This window comes from Trachemys scripta, chromosome 2, assembly GCF_013100865.1.
Source record: "Trachemys scripta elegans isolate TJP31775 chromosome 2, CAS_Tse_1.0, whole genome shotgun sequence".
Lineage (NCBI taxonomy): Eukaryota > Metazoa > Chordata > Testudines > Emydidae > Trachemys > Trachemys scripta.
The window spans coordinates 247,964,257-247,984,036 of record NC_048299.1 but is presented as its reverse complement, the minus strand read 5'-3'; the positions used below and the strand labels follow the sequence as shown (position 1 = coordinate 247,984,036).

Below are 19,780 nucleotides of genomic sequence, written 5' to 3'. Positions count from 1 at the left end.
CTATGTGTTAGAATGGGACCAGTTCTACAGCTCCCAGATGCAGAAGGTGGTTTATTTCTTCTCATATAATTTGCTCATAAGAAGGATCTGTGAAGTGGGATGGGGAGGTTTGAGAGGAGGTCTCTGTCACCTGCATTGTGGATCATAATGCCTTTGAGGGGAGGAAGGGGAAGGTCGAGATCTCGGAGTAGGTTGATATCTACCCTGTCTTCTCTTTGATGCTGGTATATAGATGCCAAGTGAGCGCAGTGTTGCTCTGGAATTCGTTAGTGAATGAAGGGACTCAGTATGCTTGGCAAAGAGTTTGGATCCTTCAAAGAGGAGATCTCCCTGGGGAGCCCCGAGAGGTGAAGCCATGAAGCCCATCTCACTACAACAGATGTCACAATGGACCAGGCTTGTAGTGCGATACATACCAGAAGTTGTCCTTCTGTCACTGGTGCCTGGAACTGCTCTTTTTTGTCCTCTTGGAGATGTTGACTAAACTCATGGAATTTCGAATAGTTCACATGATTATACTTGGCTAGAAGTGCCTCATAATTAGCAATTTGAAACTGGAGCATGACTGAAGAATATGACTTGTGACTAAAGTGGTCTAGTCTCTTCCAGTCCTTGTCATATGGGGTTGTTTTAGGACAACAGCAGCACACACTTTCTCATGCACTGCATTGAGCATGAGGGAGTTTGGAACAAGATGTGAGAATAAGAATTCCATTATGTCCTTGGCAGGGACACAATACTTCTTGTCTGCTTGCTTGCAGGTAGCTGGTATTGATGCTGGGGTTTGCCAGATCAGCTTGCATGGATCCAACAAGGCCTCACTGATTGGCAAAGATGGCACTTCCAATGTGGAGACCTGCAATATGCCAAGTGACTTGTGATGTTGCTCTCTACCTTCCCACATTGGGATCTGGAGAGAGTCAGCAATCCTTTGGAACAGTTCTTGAAACGGTTTAAAATCATCAGCTGATGTTGGAGATAGTGGGATATGACCTTTCAGGGGAGGATGAGGAGATTTTGGCTGGCAGTGTAACCTCTTCCTCCATGTCTTTCTCCTGCTCTTCTAACAATTCTGGCTCTGGTTCAGGAGGCCTAAATACCAGTGAGGATGAAGAGTATATGTGTCCGCCACCGATCACAGACAGTTTGGGAAAGTGTGGCCCAAGGGTCCCAACAGGGCCAATGTGGGGGAATAAGCACATGGGGTTGCATCCATGGGTTCCTGTACCAAAGACCTGGTTCACTTCTGGTCTCTGGATATCAACGGTGTGAGTATGATTCTCTGTGTGGAGCCCCTTGATATGATGTGGAGGGTGAGAGGCACAATTGAGTACACCTCCTCACTGGGGAAGGGCAGTGCGGTCCTGGATAGTGAAGAAGAGTGGCGTGGTATAAGTTGCAGTTCCGGAGGAGAGAGGCATGAACCATTGGGAGCTCAGTACAGAGGAGCAGAGACTCTGGGTTGTCAGAAACAATCAAGTCTATTGAGAAGTGGAACTCTTGCAGTACTGGCATGAGCATCATAGGTACTGTTGGTTCTGTGTTTGGGGGGAGGGAGGGGGAAGTCCCATGGAAGGTCTAGGTAATGGTGCAGATGTTTTGGATGTTAACAGTGCCAAAATTAGAGTGCATTCTGTCAAATGACCAGTAGATTGCTCCACGGACTGCGTTGGTGTTGGAGGATGCATCCGTCATGTGTTTCGATGAGGCAGTTGGTACCAATTTTGAGATCTTTGATTTGTCCTTATTGGTCCCGAATGACTGTGACCTGTTTGTGGTCCTGCCCTCTTAGGGTCCTGGAGCCTCTCAACAATACCAGAGATACCTAGACAGTCAAAGGAACTAGGTCTCATCCCAGAAGATGTCAAGGCTACCAAACTCACAGGGGATGCCTTTCTTTGAGGTAGCAAGAGAGTGTAAATTTTTTTTGTAGTGGGGGTCAGCAGATGACAGTGCTGATGGTGGAGGAAAGTTATCGGGGCCAGATTCTGAGGCTGGTTGCAATGAGCCCTCCAGCTGTAAAAGTTTTATTTTCAATTCATGGTCCTTCCTGGACCATGCCTTCAATTTGAGGCAGTGGGTGCATTTCTGAGATACGTGCCCCTCACCCAAACAGTGGATGCACCATGAGTAGCCGTCGCTCATTCGGATGGCCTCATAACAGGAGAGGCACCTTTTAATCCCGGCGGATCCAGGCATAACCCCAAGTAGAGAGAACTTCTCAGTAGGAAAGGGCATAGAAAAGGAAACCTATGCTAATCTAAAGAGTAACAGGGAGAAAACAGCAAAAGAAAAAAAATTGAGAGAGAAGGGATACAGGGAAGAAAAAAATAAAGGAAACACATACTTATTAAGAACTTGCAACAGAAACACTAATATCATTACAGATGTATGAAGGCCTCTGCTAGGGATTCCGTCCCCGACCAAGAGTGCTTGAGAAGGAACTGAGGATGATTGGACCACACAGCGCTATATAGCGCTCACATCGTGAGACAGGGAGGAGCACATGTGCAGCCCAACAGGCACTTCTACCAAAGATCCCCAATCCCAGGGGCATTACCGTACCTACAAGGGTGCACCCACAGGGACACTACTTGAAGAAGAACCTAACTAACTACAACTCTAAAAACAGGCTGCAAAAACTATATACAAGAAAGGAAGAATGGACCGTCACTTAGTTAAGCTAACAGCGTGAAGGAACATGGGTTCCAACTCAAGCCATGCAGTGGTAAGAAGGAACTGGAGAGGCATTGACCCACACAACCTTTTATAACCTGAGCTGCAAACATGAGGGGACATATGGCTCACATGTGGGTCAACAGAGAGAGCTATTAAAACCTTCCAGCTCCTGTGCATGTGCACCTATGTTGGAATCCATATAGGGCCATCACTCAAAGATTAGATCATTTCTTTCCTTACAGATTTGGTCCTCCATTTGGCAAACATATTTTGCTATATCCAATTATGCAAGACTGAGGAATGGCTGGGATTTGTTTTTGTTTTTTAACTTGTTCTCACTATACCATCAGCAGCAGCAGCAGAAGTGTGCACATGAAGTACAATATGTGGAAACAATGATTTAAAGCAGGAGGAGTGCTGTAAGATAAGGAAATAGGCATGCATAGAAAGCCTCTTCCCACCATATGAACAGCAAAGCAGGAATCCTCTTTAATGTATGTGAGTGACTTACTAGGTGCATCTAACTAAATCCCAACCATACATGTTCAATAACAGAATGGGCACCATATTCTGACAGTCAGAGGCTATGTGCAGCTCCCATCTAAACTGCTGCATATACTCCCATCAACAGCATACATTGACTGGCGGCTAACTTCTACACACATTGCATGCTGAGCAGTGCCCCAGCCCTTCTCCTGAAATCCTGTCCTCGTGGACAGGATCCCTATGGCATAAGGCATGGTAGACTGTTTCTCTGCTTCTCATCTCTGCATGGATCTGAGTGCTGCAGATTAAGCTATGGGAGGAGTTTCCTGATCCACATTGCTCAGCCATATGGTCAGTGTTCAACCATTAGCCACCCCCAGTATCTATAGCTATATTTAAGAACGTATTACAGTTACCAAAAATAGAACATGACCCTTAAGATACTGGACATAAAATTGTTATGCCACATTTGTGTTAGTACTGGAAAATGAGGGACAACAAACAATTATAACTTTTCTATGTTGGTAAAACACTACCATAATCCATATCTTATATCACATAAAAGCCAAACATTGTACAGGATATCCATTCTGCGAATGTCTGAGTGCAAGGTGCTGAGGAATATAGAAGCTCTCTTGACACCATAGGGTGCAAAATCAGGATTTTTGCTATTCCCTTCACAGATGCACATAGGAGAGCTTCTTTTACCCTTCTCTCACACTCGCACTGCACTGGGGAAGAAAGAATCTGGCTCAAAATATGCATTCGGCTCTCTATCTTCATTATTTCTAAACATACAATTCTAAATCAGTAGAACTGGGCACTACCTAAAGCAATCTAAGACGCAATCATTAACCATTAAAAGGTAATCTAAATACTAACAGCTCCCAAGATTCGCATACCCCTCCTCCCCCCGCCCCCAAAATGTAACCATCATGATACATACATCATAAATCCAGGTATTTGTGTATCCTCTTCACTGCATTGTTTAACTGAGGGCTTACTATCTTACTAAATTATAGCTTGATACTCTAAACATATAGACAAAAATACCTTTATAGATACGAGTGGTTGAGTTGACCACAATGATACTACTTGTGTTCAAGACCACTCTTAGATTCTAAGCTCTTTGGGGTGGGGGAGAGTTTCTTTTATTGATCTGTTACATACCTAGCACACCTTGGGTGCTACATAAATAATAATAAGTGATCATGTGCCACATGGATTATGTTTGAAGAAATGGAGTACTTGTGGCACCTGAGAAATGTATTTCTCAACCACACTAACATACAGTCTGTCACAGCAATTAAAAACCTGTGGCTGGCCTGAATCAGGTGACGGGCTCACGGGGCTTGGGCTGTGGGATGCTGTATGATTGAAACATGAGCCATTATATCAATATTGCCACTGTTAGTAAATTGCAACAAATCTTGTACAAAGTATATCATATAAGGTGTCAATGGAAAAGTTACAATCAATCAAATATGATTATCCTGTTTGTATGCATGTATCATCTTTGTATCTAAAGTTATGAATATTGACTATGTATTAGTAATTCAAATGTGTTTGCTTCTGGGGTAATGCCCACAAGGTAATTTACATCCAGTCTGGCCAGCACATTGTGAATGGACTATTCAAGTTGATGGCCCATTAAAGGACACTTAGCTCACACAATAGACCATAGAAGAACCTGTCCCTGCCCGATGGAAGTATTAGCCAAAATATGCAGCTCCTATGACTCATAAAAGCATGCAAGGGCATGTGACTTGCTCATGTGAGCCTGGACTCCACCTTGTGCCTGTAATTTTCCACAAACTAAGACAGAGAATTCCCTACACATGGGAGAAAGTATAAAAAGCCCTGGAAGCATCTCCTCTTTCCTGATCTGATCTCTGGACTTACACTAAAAGGAGCATTCCAACCAATGGACTGAGGACCTTCCAATCTTTTGGAAGTTATGAGAGACTTTACAAACCAGCAGTTTATTCCATCATGACTACAAGTCTGATCCAAGAACTTTGCAATGAGTATGTATTTGTTTTCCTTGACCATCTTTTCTCTTAGATGTAAGCAGAGTCTGAATGAACTCTCTCCTGACAGCTAGTTGGGGAGGGGGAGAGACTTTAGGAGCAAACTGTATTTACATGAACACACCTACTCTGCACAGGTATCTAGCAGACAGGAGCTGTGTAGCCCCAAGTGATCAACTTTGGCTGGTGTTGGGTTACAAATCACTTTAGTACTGAATGCACGGGTAGTGAAATGTTTTCAATGTTGTCTTTATTGTCTGAATAAAGGGGGGCAAAACTGTGCTTAACCTGCCCCAAATGAGGAGGTCCCCCTCAGCTGAAAGAACCTAGTTAAGCTAAGGAGTTTTATGCCAGACGGCTGTGAAAGCAGAGAGGGGTGGAGACAGGTGTTCCAGACAGGTGGTGTGGACTCTCCCTAGGGGTCCCCAGTCTGGTTTAACCTGTTTGTCCCCACTGTTCAAACATAGAGCTAAATAGACTTCATTAGGAGCCTTTTGTTATTTTAAGTGCTGAGATCACTTGTGGTGGGACAGTGTTTCTGCCCAGCCTGATGAGAGCTAAAAATCACTAAGAACTGACAAACACTAAGGGACTGACCTACAGAGGTCACAACAGAGGGGCAGGTGGCAGCAGAAGGTGACCGGCAGGCACGGCTGTCAAAAGTGGCGAGCAGTCATCTGGTGGGAACAGCCAGCGGGAGGCGGTGAGGAACAGTGGCTCGTAGGGCAGTCAGGTGGCAAGGAACAGGGCTGGTGGTGTGGCCAGCCAGAAAAACTGGCCACACCAGATGACGGAGCAAGCCAAAAGCTTTCTTCCCTGGGTGAGAGGTCAACTCATGCACATGCACTTCTGAACCCTGGGTCCTCACTGACCAAAAACAACCACTGTGAATGGGGTATGGTGAGGGGGCAGAGGGGGGCACAGAAAAGACATTTTTGGTTGTAGAATTCAAGAACATGAGACAGAAGACTGTGCTCCATGCATTCTGCTCACAGTTTTATGTTTATGAATCCTCCTTGTGGCATTTTCCCTAATTAATGTCAGGTGACTTTTCTCCTTTCATTAAAAGTTTATTTTCTACACTCAGACTCTGTGCTTGGAATGGGGCAGAATTGGCTCTTAGAGGCACCCAGGGGTGGTGTGTAATTTTCCCAGGTTAGTGGGTGGGGGCTTGCACCAGTTTTGTGTTATATTGTTGAAAAGGAACCCCTAGATATTGAACCTGACCCTGGTTGCTGCCAGCTCCACCTGGCAGAAGGGTTACATATAAATAAACCTTTAGATATTAGATACTAAAGGATTGGCAACAGTGTTATTATTAGGTAAGATCTGAGTTATATATTGGCTTGCCTGTGTGGCTGATCTCTTGGGATTAGAATAACCTTTGCTTGATTAAATTGGTATTAAATAACCACTCATCACGTCTAATGTCTGGGTGGTGAAACGAGGACTGGGATGCCAAAGAAGACTACAGTTTGGACTTCTTGTTACCTGGTGTGGTGAGACAGAAGTTTACTTTTGTTATTGGCTTGGTATCTTATGAAAGAATAACCACCTGTTTTGTGGTGGATCTGCCTCATTTATTAGCAGTTTGTCCTAAATCTGGTATTCTCAGCTGTGACCCACAGACAGAGGCAGTGAGTGACTGGCTCTAAAATTGCTGTGTGGATGTTTGGGCCCAGGCTGGAGCGCAAAATCTGGGACCTTGCGAGGGGAGAAGTTCCCAGAACCTGGGCTCCAGCCTGAGCCTGAACATCTACACTGCAATTAAGCTGCCCCGTAGCCCAAGCCCCATCATCCTGAGTGAGTGGACATGGGACAGTGAGGGATTTTTCATTGCAGTGTAGACAATCTGTGAGGCCTGAAACAGCTCCCACTGAAAAGTGGTAACAAGCTCCCATTTATTTAAATAGGAGAGTTTGTTCTATGTGTACCTATTTGGACATATGCAAACTGTAAAAAACTTTTTAGTCTGCAAGTGACAGATGTAATTGCTAAGCACTAGAGGACAAGAGCTTTTATATTTGCAGTTGCTTTTAGAATGTTTACAGTCACTTTCATGGAAAAGTAGATTTAGTTTAGCCAGGATATTTTGCTGTTTGTATTTTTTTTAAATGAAATTTAATTCCTTTCAATAAATGTTTAAAGCTGTCCAGGCATATTCATATTCTCTTACACATCCTCTCCTAAACATAGCTAGAATAAAATCAGTATTTTAAGAGAATACTTTAGGTTTAGTATTCACAAAACAAACTAGCAAAATATTAGTGGCATGCATAACTTAACATTCTTTCAACATTATGCTCAATATAATATGTGCAGTAGGACTTGTGGATGACAAACTTATGCTTATAATTTAGTTTAAAGAACAAAAATAAGTTAAACACTAATTCTTAACTCCACAATATTATAGGGATTAAATAGTATCTAGTAAATTAAAAGTTTAGGATAGACATGTTTTCTTGATGATATTTGATTATTAATGTTTTGAATTACTGTGAAAAAAACTCAAACTACTGAGCTGTCATTCCATCAAAATCAGAAGGATAAAATATAATAAAAAAAACCTAAATTTTAACCATGTGGTTGTTCATAATACAATCAGAGCTATCACTGAACAAAGCTAATATTACCAAATTTGTGCCACTTAAGTTGTAAAATTATTGTCAAATTCTTTTGGAAGAAAAAAAATCAGTAGTATTGCATCAATTATCCATTTTCTTTTCTTTTTTAAACTGCACATATAGAATATTGCAAAATTAAAGTAGAAGAAACTTGTGAGCATGCACTTGTTTTTCAACAAAAGAATTTTCATGCATAATATCTACAACACTTTAAATTTTATGGTTTTTAAGATGAATAATTATTAAACACATAAGGCCCATTCCTGCTCTCACTTAAACAAGAGCAACTCCTTTTTCTTTCAGTGGGAATTGTATCTGTAAAAGTGAGGGCAAAATCTAGCCTTTAGTATTAAGACTACTCATAAAAATAAATAATGTTAGACAGAAAAAGGCTCTAACCACTTTATCCTCCTGGAGTTCATATCCACGAAAGCAAGAAAGAAAGGACAGAAAAAGACAAAGAAGGAAAGACAGTTATTTCCATACTGAAACCAAGCACTAGTATTTGTTAGTAAAAATAAACAAATTTCAAGGAAATTGATTCACATACAGCTTTTTGTTTCTTCTAATTATGAAAAGTATATGGTGAAAAGGATGTTATTGTATTGGTTTTCTTCTAGTTGTTTATTGATTAAATTTTCAAAGGAAGTCAAAGTACAAATACATGCACAAAGAAAATTATTTTAATAAAAACAATTTAACAGTCAAATCCCACCTACCTTATTAAAACAAATAGTGGAGCTAACGTGAATAAAGAATGCAGGATTTGGCCCAAGTGTGATAGGTCCTAATCCTGCAAATGATCAGCATGGATGGAACCCTTGCACACTTGCATAGAAGCCCACTGGCTTGATTCTGGGTGGGCAAATCTCTTTGAAGGATTATAGACTAATGCAATTGGAAATAAGAGACTGTTAGTGACATAACTGCATACAAATTACTCAATAGCTCATACAAAATATCAGAGTTTGAATCATAGATGTAAATTAAGACAAATTTGCCCCAACTGTTTATTATATGTTTGTAGGATACATGTTACTCTGTATTTGTCTTGTGCTTTTTTTCCTTTGCATATTTATGAAAATATATGGCTGTATTAATATTGCCATATTATTTTTCTTGGTGAGAAGGTTGTCTTTTTAGCTGCCTAAGTAGTAACAGGAAGCACATTTTAGAAAACAAAAAATATTCAAAATTATTTCAATCAAAACTATCCCTCAGTCAATCAATTTGGTATGAATGGAGAACAAAGCTTTACAAATGAAAAGATTTTTGATAACTCAGTTACTTACACTTGCCAATACACTGACTAAACTTAGGTATGCTATTAAGCACTTAATTGCACACTTAAGTAGGTGAGCACTTTCCATTTGTTTTACAGCTCTCATTCAGGTATCTGTATACAAACAGTTTTGTGCTCTTACACACTAGCTATTGAAAATATCAACGTACAGTGGGTTAAGTTTTAAGCTTTTTGAAAGAGGTTACCATTTCCAGTGGTATTCCCCATTATATAGATAGGGAGTATTGCTGAAAATCATGAAGTCTTTTAAATCACAGAATTTTTGAAGTGTGACCACTGTACATGCAAGTATCATTTTTAACCGTACTATACCAGGCCATCTTTGCCCCTTGACCTGTACTCATAGCAAGGCTCCCTTGCCCACAGGAGCAAGAGTGGAGAGATTTAGATTGGGAATGGAGGAGCCATGTGGATGTCCTATGACCCTGAATCCCCATCTTATAGTAGCATGAGCAATGCCAAGAGCTTCTAGCAAAGAGATTCAGAGTGGGTAGGAGAGACCATGCATACCTTCGGACACATTGAACCTTGAAGTGCCTACCTGTTTGGCTACTTTCTCTGTGACTGCCTCTCAGCCACAAGTGAGATGTTCTGGGTAGACAAGTGACAGTGAAGGAGAATAATAGGGTGGGAATAGATCAAATCCCCCAAATGGTTGCAAATAGACAGGAGTGAGGGAGATGGGTTTAATTTTAAAATAATAGAAACCTGACAAGACTAAATAATTACCTAAAAAGTTAATTTTAAAAATACAGAACATAAGGAAGTGTTAAAGATAAATTATGTACAAAACCAGAAAAAAGGAAGGACAAAAGATAATATACAAAAATGTAAAATAGATATTAGTAATGTTTAAAAAAAGAAAACAGACAATGGTTTTAAAACTTAACATAAAATAAAGACGGGCTAGGCAATAAAAAATAAATAGACAAGATTTAAAATTAAGTAAAATTAATCAAGAGGCTTAAGGGTAAGAAACAAGATGCTTAAGGTCATGTTTAATCACATATACCTGCTTGTTTTCCATCTACTACTATCTGTTCTATCTGTTCAGATGGTTAACACTTTGAGGTAAAACTGTTTATTCCTAGTAAATATTTATTGCTACTTAAAAATAAATCATTTTTAATATTTGGTTTTGTACATTTATCTTTCCATATTCGCTACTACAAAGAACTCTTCTCTTTTCCACTATATGAACTCTATTCCTGAGATTCAGGAGAATGTGTTGCTATTATAATAATAAAAATATTTCCAGAAACTGACTGGAAATTATGCTGTTTAACAGTTTTGCATAGGGTGACCAGATAGCAAGTGTGAAAAATCAGGACAGGGGGTGGAGGGGTAATAGGAGCTGTGAGACAAAGTTCCTCCTCTATCTTGGTGGGTCCTGCGCTTATTGGTGGATTTTCTTGCCTCAGAGATTCACCATGTGGGCTGGGGAACAGCCCCTCTGGAAGAACCCACAGTCCAGGTCAATTGGGAGGTTTGGGGGGAACCCAGGCCCGCCCTCTACTCCAGGATCCAGCCCAGGGCCCTGTGGACTGCAGGTGTCTATAGTGCCTCCTGTAACAGCTGCATGACAGCTACAACTCCCTGGGCAACTTCCCCATGGCCTCCTCCAAACACCTTCCTTATTCTCACCACAGGACCTTCCTCCTGATGTCTGATAATGCTTGTGCTCCTCAGTCCTCCAGCAGCACATACTCTCACCTCCTTGCTCCTCTTGCTCCCAGCTCCTCACACTCGCACCACAAACTGAAGTGAGCTCCTTTTTAAAACCCAGGTGCCCTGATTAGCCTGCCTTAATTGATTCTAGAAGCTTCTTCTTAATTGGCTCCAGGTGTCCTAATTAGCCTGCCTGCCTTAACTGGTTCTAGCAGTTTGATACTCCTGATTACTCTAGTGCAGCCCCTGCTCTGGTCATTCAGGGAACAGAAAACTACTCATCCAGTGACCAGTATATTTGCCCTCTACCAGACTCCTGTACCCCACTGGTCCGGGTCTGTCACATATCATTCCCCCCGCTCAACGCCAAGGGGTTGGGCAGCTTGGGACGCCAGACAGTGCACATGTGACAAGCCATCGGCGTTGCCATGACGGCTCCCTGCTCTGTGTTGCACACAGAACTGGAAAGGTTGGAGGGATAAGAACCATCTGGTCACCCTTGTGTTCTTCTCCTTGTTCCGCTGCATCCATTGAAGAGGGGCATGGTTGGTCACGAGGACATATCTGCGCCCGAGCAGGTAGTAGCACAATGTTTCCATGGCCCATTTTACAGCGAGGCATTCTCTCTCCACCACTGCACATTTTTTTCCCTTGGAAGGAGTTTCCGACTGAGGTATAGAATTGGGTGTTCCTCCTCCCCGACCATCTGTGACAGAACGGCCCCCAACCCTACTTCCGATGCATCCATCTGCAGGATAAACTCCTTGGTGAAATCAGGGGCTATCAGTACGGGGTTATTGCAGAGGACAGTCCGTAGGTCTGTGAACGTGTCCTCTGCTGCGTCAAACCATCTCACCAGATCAGGTCCACGGGCTTTCACTAGGTCTGTCAGGGGGCTTGCCCTTGTGGCAAAGTGGGGGATAAATCATCGGTAATATCCCACCACACCTAGGAACGCTCAGACTTGTTTCTTGCGACTTGGTCGGGGCCAATTTTGGATGGCCTCTAACTTGTTCACTTGGAGTTTTACCAGACCTTTTTCCACAATGTAGCCAAGATATTTAGCCTCTGTAAACCCTACAGTGCACTTGGCAGGGTTTGCTGTAAGGCCAGCTCACCTGAAGGTATCGAGGACTGCCTCCACCTTCTCCAGGTGGGTTTCCCTGTCTGGGGTATGAATGACCACATCGTCCAAGTAGGCAGCAGCATAACTGTTATGTGGGCATAATAGCTTGTCCATGAGGCGCTGGAAGGTAGCTGGGGCCCCATGTAGTCCAAAAGGGAGGACAGTATATTGAAAAAGACCCTCTGGTATAGAGAACGCAGTCTTTTCCTTTGTGCCTTCTGCAACAGGAATCTGCCAGTATCCCTTTGTCAAGTCTAGGGTAGTCAAGTACCGGGCATTACCCAGACGGTCCACTAGCTCATCTATGCGAGGTATGGGGTACGTGTCGAACTGGGATACTTCGTTTAGTCGCCGGAAGTCGTTGCAAAATCTTGTGGTGCCATCAGGTTTGGGCACCAGCACGATTGGGCTGGACCACTGACTGTGGGATTCTGGGATGATCCCCAACTCCAGCATTTTTTTTACTTCTGCTTTTATTTCCTCTTTTGCCGCTGGCACCCGATAGGGCCTCATTGTTTCTCTGGCCCCAGGGTTCGTGACAATGTGGCGATATGTCTCGGTTGTTCGACCCGGTTTTGTCAAGAACACATCTTGGTTCCAGAAGATCATCTCAGACACCTCATTCTTCTGGTCTAGTGTTAAATCGGGAGACACTCTCACCTGTTTGGAAGGCTTGTTTTCTTGGGTTAGGTCTTTTTGGCCTTAGCTGCCCTTCTTTCCCTTTTTGCCTTTCTACCCTGTCTGGGAGTGGAGAACAAATCTGGGGATATTTCAGAGAAGATTGGGAGTTGATAGTCTGCTGTCCCCATCTTTCTCCAATCCCCCTACTGGGAGTAAGTTTCCAAACCCTGGGAAGTCCCTCCCTATGAGCACCGGGTATGGGAGTTTAGGGACTACACCTGCTGCTACCTCAGTAGTGTTCCCTTGGATCTCGATTTTTACTGGAATGGTGGGGTAGTAACTAACTGTCCCATGGACACATGTTATCCCCGTACGTTTAGCCTGCAGCAGCTGACTACGCTTTACAAGATTCCCTGAGATAAGCGTGATAGCACTCCCCGAATCAACCAGTGCCATGGTCCTTACCCCATTTAGTTTCACTGGTCTGGTATACATATGTGGGGTTAGTGAGACCCCCACAAGGTGGATTAGGGAGCCTGGATCTGCCCAGTTCCCCAGGTTACACTGGATAGGCTCCTCAGCATTGGGACATTGTGCAGCTATGTGTCCCCACTCCCCGCAGGCATAACATCTGTATGGAGCCCTAGGCGTTCCCCGGTCTCTTGGTTTGGGCAGTTTAACATCACGATCCTCTTCTCCCTCAGTGCTCCAACTCTTTGTGGCCTCTAATGGGCCTTCAGACTCTCTCTTTTTCCACCTGGGGCCTCCTGGTGGCCCAGTCACCCGAACTTTAGGGCTTGGTGCTGCTAGTTTAACCCGGGATGCCTCTTCCTTAACTGGTCAGGTCAGCTCCCTCGCTGTCCTTCGCCTCTCTACCAGTGCGACAACCTCGTCATAGGTGAAGGGTTCGTTCCAGCTTACCCAGGCACGAAGGTCTGGTGGTAGTCCCCTCATGTACCGGTCGATGACCAGAACCACTAGTATCTCTTCCGGGCTCCAGGACTCTGCTTGCAACCACTTTCATGCGAGACGGATGAGGTCATACAATTGGGACCACAGGGTTTTGTCTTCCTGGTACCTCCAACCATGATACTGCTGGGCCCGCACTGCTGTTGTTACCCCAGATCTGGCCAGGATCTCTGCTTTCAGCTAGGGGTAGTCTGCCACAGCCTCTTCAGGGAGATCATGGTAGGCCTTCTGGGCCTCCCCACATAGGAATGGGGCAAGGATGCCAGACCACTGATCTCGAGGCCAGGCCTCCCATAGGGCTGTCCTCTCAAAGGCCAGAAGGTATGCCTCTACATCATCCTCCCGTGTCATTTTCTGCAGCCAATGGCTGGCTCGTATGAACCGCGTCCCATCATGGCTGCGATTCAGCTCTGTAAGGGACTTTACCTGGTTTACCAGGTTCCACAACATAGCTCGGTCTTGAGCAGCCTGGTCCATCAGCAGGCGATTAGTCTCTTGCTGCAGCCGCACTGCCTCCTGTTGGGCGGCTGCCTGGACACGGGTAGCCTCCTCCTGGGCCGCCATAGCCTGTATCAGTGCCCGCACTACGTCATCCATTGTGGTGAAAAAAAAAAACCCCTCTCCCTTTTTTGTTGTTGTTGTTTTTTAAACACCCTCCTTCTTCCACTGTGCTGTGCACCCCAAGATCCCACTTCTAACACCAGTGTGACAAAGTTCCTCCTCTATCTTGGTGGGTCCTGCACTTATTGGCGGATTTTCTTGCCTCAGAGATTCACCATGTGGGTTGGGGAACAGCCCAGAGACCTTCCCCTCTGGAAGAACCCACAGTCCAGGTCAATTGGGAGGTTTGGGGGGAACCCAGGCCCGCCCTCTACTCCGGGTTCCAGCCCAGGGCCCTGTGGACTGCAGCTGTCTATACTGCCTCCCGTAACAGCTGCATGACAGCTACAACTCCCTGGGCAACTTCCCCATGGCCTCCTCCAAACACCTTCCTTATTCTCACCACAGGACCTTCCTCCTGGTGTCTGATAATGCTTGTCCTCCTCAGTCCTCCAGCAGCACACGCTCTCGCTCTCAGCTCCTTGCGCCTCTTGCTCCCAGCTCCTCACACTCTCACCACAAACTGAAGTGAGCTCCTTTTTAAAACCCAGGTGCCCTGATTAGCCTGCCTTAATTGATTCTAGCAGCTTCTTCTTAATTGGCTCCAGATGTCCTAATTAGCCTGCCTGCCTTAACCGGTTCTAGCAGGTTCCTGATTACTCTAGTGCAGCCCCTGCTCTGGTCATTCAGGGAACAGAAAACTACTCATCCAGTGACCAGTATATTTGCCTTCTACCAGACTCCTGTACCCCACTGGTCTGGGCCTTCACAGCCCATATAAAAAAAAAAGACCCAAATATCAGGACTGTCCCTATAAAATCGGGACATCTGGTCACCCTAGTTTTGCAAGTATTTTCTCTTTAAGAGAATGAAGGGCCCACACTGCCTATGATTCGTGCACACAATTCATTGATCTAACCTGGTATCATGCCCTTAGTTTTTAAGAAAATATGCCCTTTAGACTATCAGTTTTTTTTAAATCATTCTCTGAGTCTGGTCACCTACATCCATTTATGAATTCTGCTTTTATGACCAATCTGGATTATTTTCCCACGCTTACCTGAGTTTATTTCAGAAGTTACAGCCAACATAAATTATATCCAATGGCCTAAATAAGTTTATACCAATCTCGGATACTCATTTTAAAAAAATGTGGTTATTAATGTAGTTTTAGTTTATTTTCTAGTATTCAACTTTGAAATATTTTAATAGTCTTCTATATATACCAACATAACTACACAAATAGAGGACTATTGCTTTTCACAGTTTTGACTGTTTTGTTGATCTGTTTTTCACACTTAATAGTTTTTACCTTTTTTAAAAAATATTTTTATCTAATGTTCACCTTCAAGAAGAATTAATCAAAATACATAATGAGGAGGAGAAAAGTCACTGTAATTCAGCAAACATAGCATTACTGTATATAGATCAAACCACAGACAGAAAAGATTCAGAACAGGCATGACACAGACTCATAGACTTTAAGGTCAGAAGGGACCATTATGATCTTCTAGTCTGACCTCCTGCACAACGCAGGCCACAGAATCTCACCCACCCACTCCTGTAACAAACCCCTGACCTATGTCTGAGCTATTGAAAAAAGAAGAGGAGTACTGTGGCACCTTAGAGACTAACAAATTTATTAGAGCATAAGCTTTCGTGGACTACAGCCCACTTCTTTGGATGCATAATGTAGTCCACGAAAGCTTATGCTCTAATAAATTTGTTAGTCTCTAAGGTGCCACAAGTACTCCTGTTCTTTCTGCAGATACAGACTAACACGGCTGCTACTCTGAAACCTGAGCTATTGAAGTCCTCAACTTGTGGTTTAAAGACTTCAAGATGCAGAGAATCCTCCAGCAAGTGACCTGGGCCCCACGCTGCAGAGGAAGGCAAAAAACCCCAGAGCCTCTGCCAATCTGCCCTGAAGGAAAATTCCTTCCCGATCTCAAATATGGCAATCAGCTAAACCCTGAGCATGTGGGCAAGACTCACCATCCTGACACCCAGGAAAGAATTATCTGTAGTAACTCAGATCCCACCCCATCTAACATCCCATTACAGGTCATTGGGCATCTTTACCGCTAATAATCAAAGATCAATTAATTGCCAAAATTAGGCTCTCTCATCATACCATCCCCTCCATAAACTTATCAAGCTCAGTCTTGAAGCCAGATATGTCTTTTGCCCCTACTGCTCCCCTTCGAAGGCTATTCCAGAACTTCACTCCTCTGATGGTTAGAAACCTTCATCTAATTTCAAGTCTAAACTTCTTGATGGCCAGTTTATATCCATTTGTTCTTGTGTTCACATTGGTACTGAGCTTAAATAATTCCTCTCCCGCCCTGGTATTTATCCCTCTGATATATTTATAGAAAGCAATCATATCTCCCCTTAGCCTTCTTTTGGTTAGGCTAAACAAGCCAAGCTTTTTGAGTCTTCTTTCATAAGACGGGTTTTCCATTTCTCGGATCATCCTACTAGCCCTTCTCTGTACCTGTTCCAGTTTGAATTCGTCCTTTTTAAACATGGGAGACCAGAACTGCACACAGTATTCCAGATGAGGTCTCACCAGTGCCCTGTATAACAGTACTAACACCTCCTTATCTCTACTGGAAATACCTCGCCTCATGTATCCCAAGACCGCATTAGCTTTTTTCACGGCCATATTTTACAAGATCATCCACATCTCCCTGTCTGATATCCCGGTCCCTTCTCTGTATTGGCAATACCTCCGAGCTTTGTGTCATCCGCAAACTTTATTAGCACATTCCCTTTTTTGTGCCAAGGTCAGTAATAAAAAGATTAAATAAGATTGGTCCCAAAACCGGTCCCTGAGGAACTCCACTAGTAACCTCATTCCAGCCTGACAGTTCACCTTTCAGTATGACCCGTTGAAGTCTCCCCTTTAACCAATTCCTTATCCACCTTTCAATTTTCATATTGATCTCCATCTTTGCCAATTTAGCTAATAATTCCCCATGTGGAACCGTATCAAATGCCTTACTGAAATCGAGGTAAATTAGATCCACTGCATTTCCTTTGTCTAAAAAATCTGTTACCTTCTTGAAGAAAGAGATCAGGTTGGTTTGGCATGATCTACCTTTTGTAAAACCATATTGTATTTTGTCCCAATTACCATTGACCTCAATGTCCTTAACTACTTTCTCCTTCAAACATTTTTCCAAGACCTTGCATACTACAGATGTCAAACTAACAGGCCTGTAGTTACCCAGATCACGTTTTTTCCCTTTCTTCTTTCTTTGTTTTCTTCTTATTTATATGGCTATAGAACCTTTTACTATTGGTTTTAATTCCCTTTGCAAGGTCCAACTCTTTGGCTTTTGGCCTCTCTCACTTTATCCCTACATGTTCTGACCTCAATAAGGTAGCTTTCCTTGCTGATCCCTCCCATCTTCCACTCCTTGTAGGCTTTCTGCTTTTTCTTAATCACCTCTCTGAGATACTTGCTCATCCAGCTTGGTCTACAACTCCTGCCTATGAGTTTTTTCCCATTTCTTGGGATGCAGGCTTCTGATAGTTTCTGCAACCTTGACTTGAAAAAAAAAAATCCAGGCCTCCTCCTCCTTTAGATCCACAAGTTCTTCAGTCCAATCCACTTCCCTAACTAATTTCCTTAATTTTTTTAAGTTAGACCTTTTTAAATCAAAAACCCTAGTCATGGATCTATTTGTGTTTATCCTTCCATTTAGTTTGAACTGAATTAACTCAGGATTGCTCGAACTAAGGTTGTCCCCATAACCATTTCTTCTATGAGGTCCTCACTACTCACCAACACCGAATCTAAAATGGCATCCCCTCTTGTTGGTTCAGCAACTACTTGGTGAAGGACTCCATCAGCTATCGCATCCAGGAAAATCTGAGCCCTATTATTACTACTAGCACTGGTCCTCCAGTCTATATCTGGAAAGTTAAAGTCTCCCATGATCACACAATTCCCATTAGTATTTACTTCATTAAAAACATTAAAGAGGTCTCTACCCATAACCAAATCAGATCCTGGCTGTCTATAGTACACCCCAAGCACTATCCCAGGGGAGGCTCTGGTAGCTTTCTTCCCCAATGTGATTTTTGCCCAGACAGACTCTGTCTTATCCATTCCATCACTTCTTATTTCTTTACAGTCTACCTTATCATTGATATACAATGCTACTCCACCACCTTTGCCTTTATTTCTATCTTTCCTAAACAGCACATACCTTTCAATACCTGTACTGTAGTCATGACTACTATTCCACCATGTTTCTGTTATCCCTATAATATCTGGTTGCACTTCCAGCACCAGTAACTCTAGTTCCTCCATTTTGTTACCTAGGCTCCTCGCATCTTAGTGTACAAACATCTTAATTTTTGCTGTTTGGCTTCGCTCACATTCTTTACCCGATTAGGCACAGACATTCTACTGCCAGTATCACCTATTAGACTGGTATCTACACTACCCTTCCTCCTTATGTCCATTCTCCTACCCACCGCTGTATCCTTTCTTACTTTGTTTTCTTCCCTCTCAATTTTAAAATCTGGCGTGGAGATTACCTGGGCATCTCCCAACCATCTCCTCCAAATTCCTAGTTTAAAGCTCTCTTAATCAGTTGTTCCAGCCTCCATCCTAGAAGTCTATTTCCCTCCCTACTCAGATGAAGTCCATCCCGAGAGAACAGTCCTCTGTCCATGAATGCTTCCCAGTGGCCATACATCCCAAAGCCCTCCTTATAGCACCACTGCCTGAGCCATCTGTTGATCGTCATAATCTTGTCACCTTTGTTGCCCTTCTCTATGAACAGGCAGAATCCCACTGAAGATCACTTGAGCCTCAATTTCCTTAAGCATCTTCCCCAGCCTGGCATAGTCTCCCTTGATACGTTCCAGCAAGAATCTAGCCATATCATTTGTTCCCACATGAAGGACAATCAGTGGATTCTTTCCTGCTCCCTTTAGGATCCTCTTCAGCCTCAGGTCCACATCCTGTATCTTAGCACCCAGCAGACAGCACACCCTTCTGTTTAATTCTTTAGGAAATGCACAATCAACTGTTCAGGATTATCCTGACACAGAAAGATAGCATATTAAATAGTGTAATATTTGTTTAAAGATGATCATTCTTGAAGTTCAAGTTAGTGGTAGAAGTGACCTGCCAGACAGTCTCGTTTTGTTTTTGTAGCTTCCAGAATGAAACTTCCCCAGCTCAAAAATGTTGACCCTCTTAATGAGGGTGATAAGTCTACAAAAGGTGCACACCAACAACTGCATGTATTTGGGTGATCAGATCATTCCACCAGATCCTGAACCATGTTAGAATCAAGAGGTCACAACAATGGCCAACTCTTATTTTAAATAAAGGAAGCTGAACATAATGCATAGCAAAATAGCAAGGGATATAAGCAAACAGAATCCAACTCACCACCCTCCCCCCAACCATCTCACAAACATCCCTCCAAACTCAGAATGTGGTGGGTTAGTGAGAATCCTGTGTGAAGCATGGGATTCAGAGGAAGGAGATTAAACAAAAACAAAAAAACAGAATACATTTGGGGGGAAACATCCCTTCCTCGGGCTTCCTGTCCCCTACAGGTGTTTTGCTGAAACTTTGAAGTACACCAACTCTGCAGTAGTCTTATTCTTTCATAGTAAATAGCTTGAATAAATAACAACAAAC

The 19,780-nt window shown here is 43.2% G+C and overlaps 1 protein-coding gene across 12 annotated transcripts in view; it reads right to left on the bottom strand.

Moving 5' to 3' along the window:
• The window catches only part of RIMS2 (regulating synaptic membrane exocytosis 2), a 767,247-nt gene that overhangs the window by 564,995 nt on the left and 182,472 nt on the right, over positions 1-19,780 (bottom strand). For 5 of the 12 annotated variants that reach the window (XM_034763436.1, XM_034763438.1, XM_034763457.1 and 2 more), the window contains exon 3: positions 8,219-8,230. The exons of the other annotated variants lie outside the window; for them this stretch is intronic. In XM_034763436.1, coding sequence (XP_034619327.1) covers positions 8,219-8,230 — 12 coding nt within the window. The remainder of the gene's footprint in view (positions 1-8,218; positions 8,231-19,780) is intronic. 12 annotated transcript variants of the gene reach the window in all.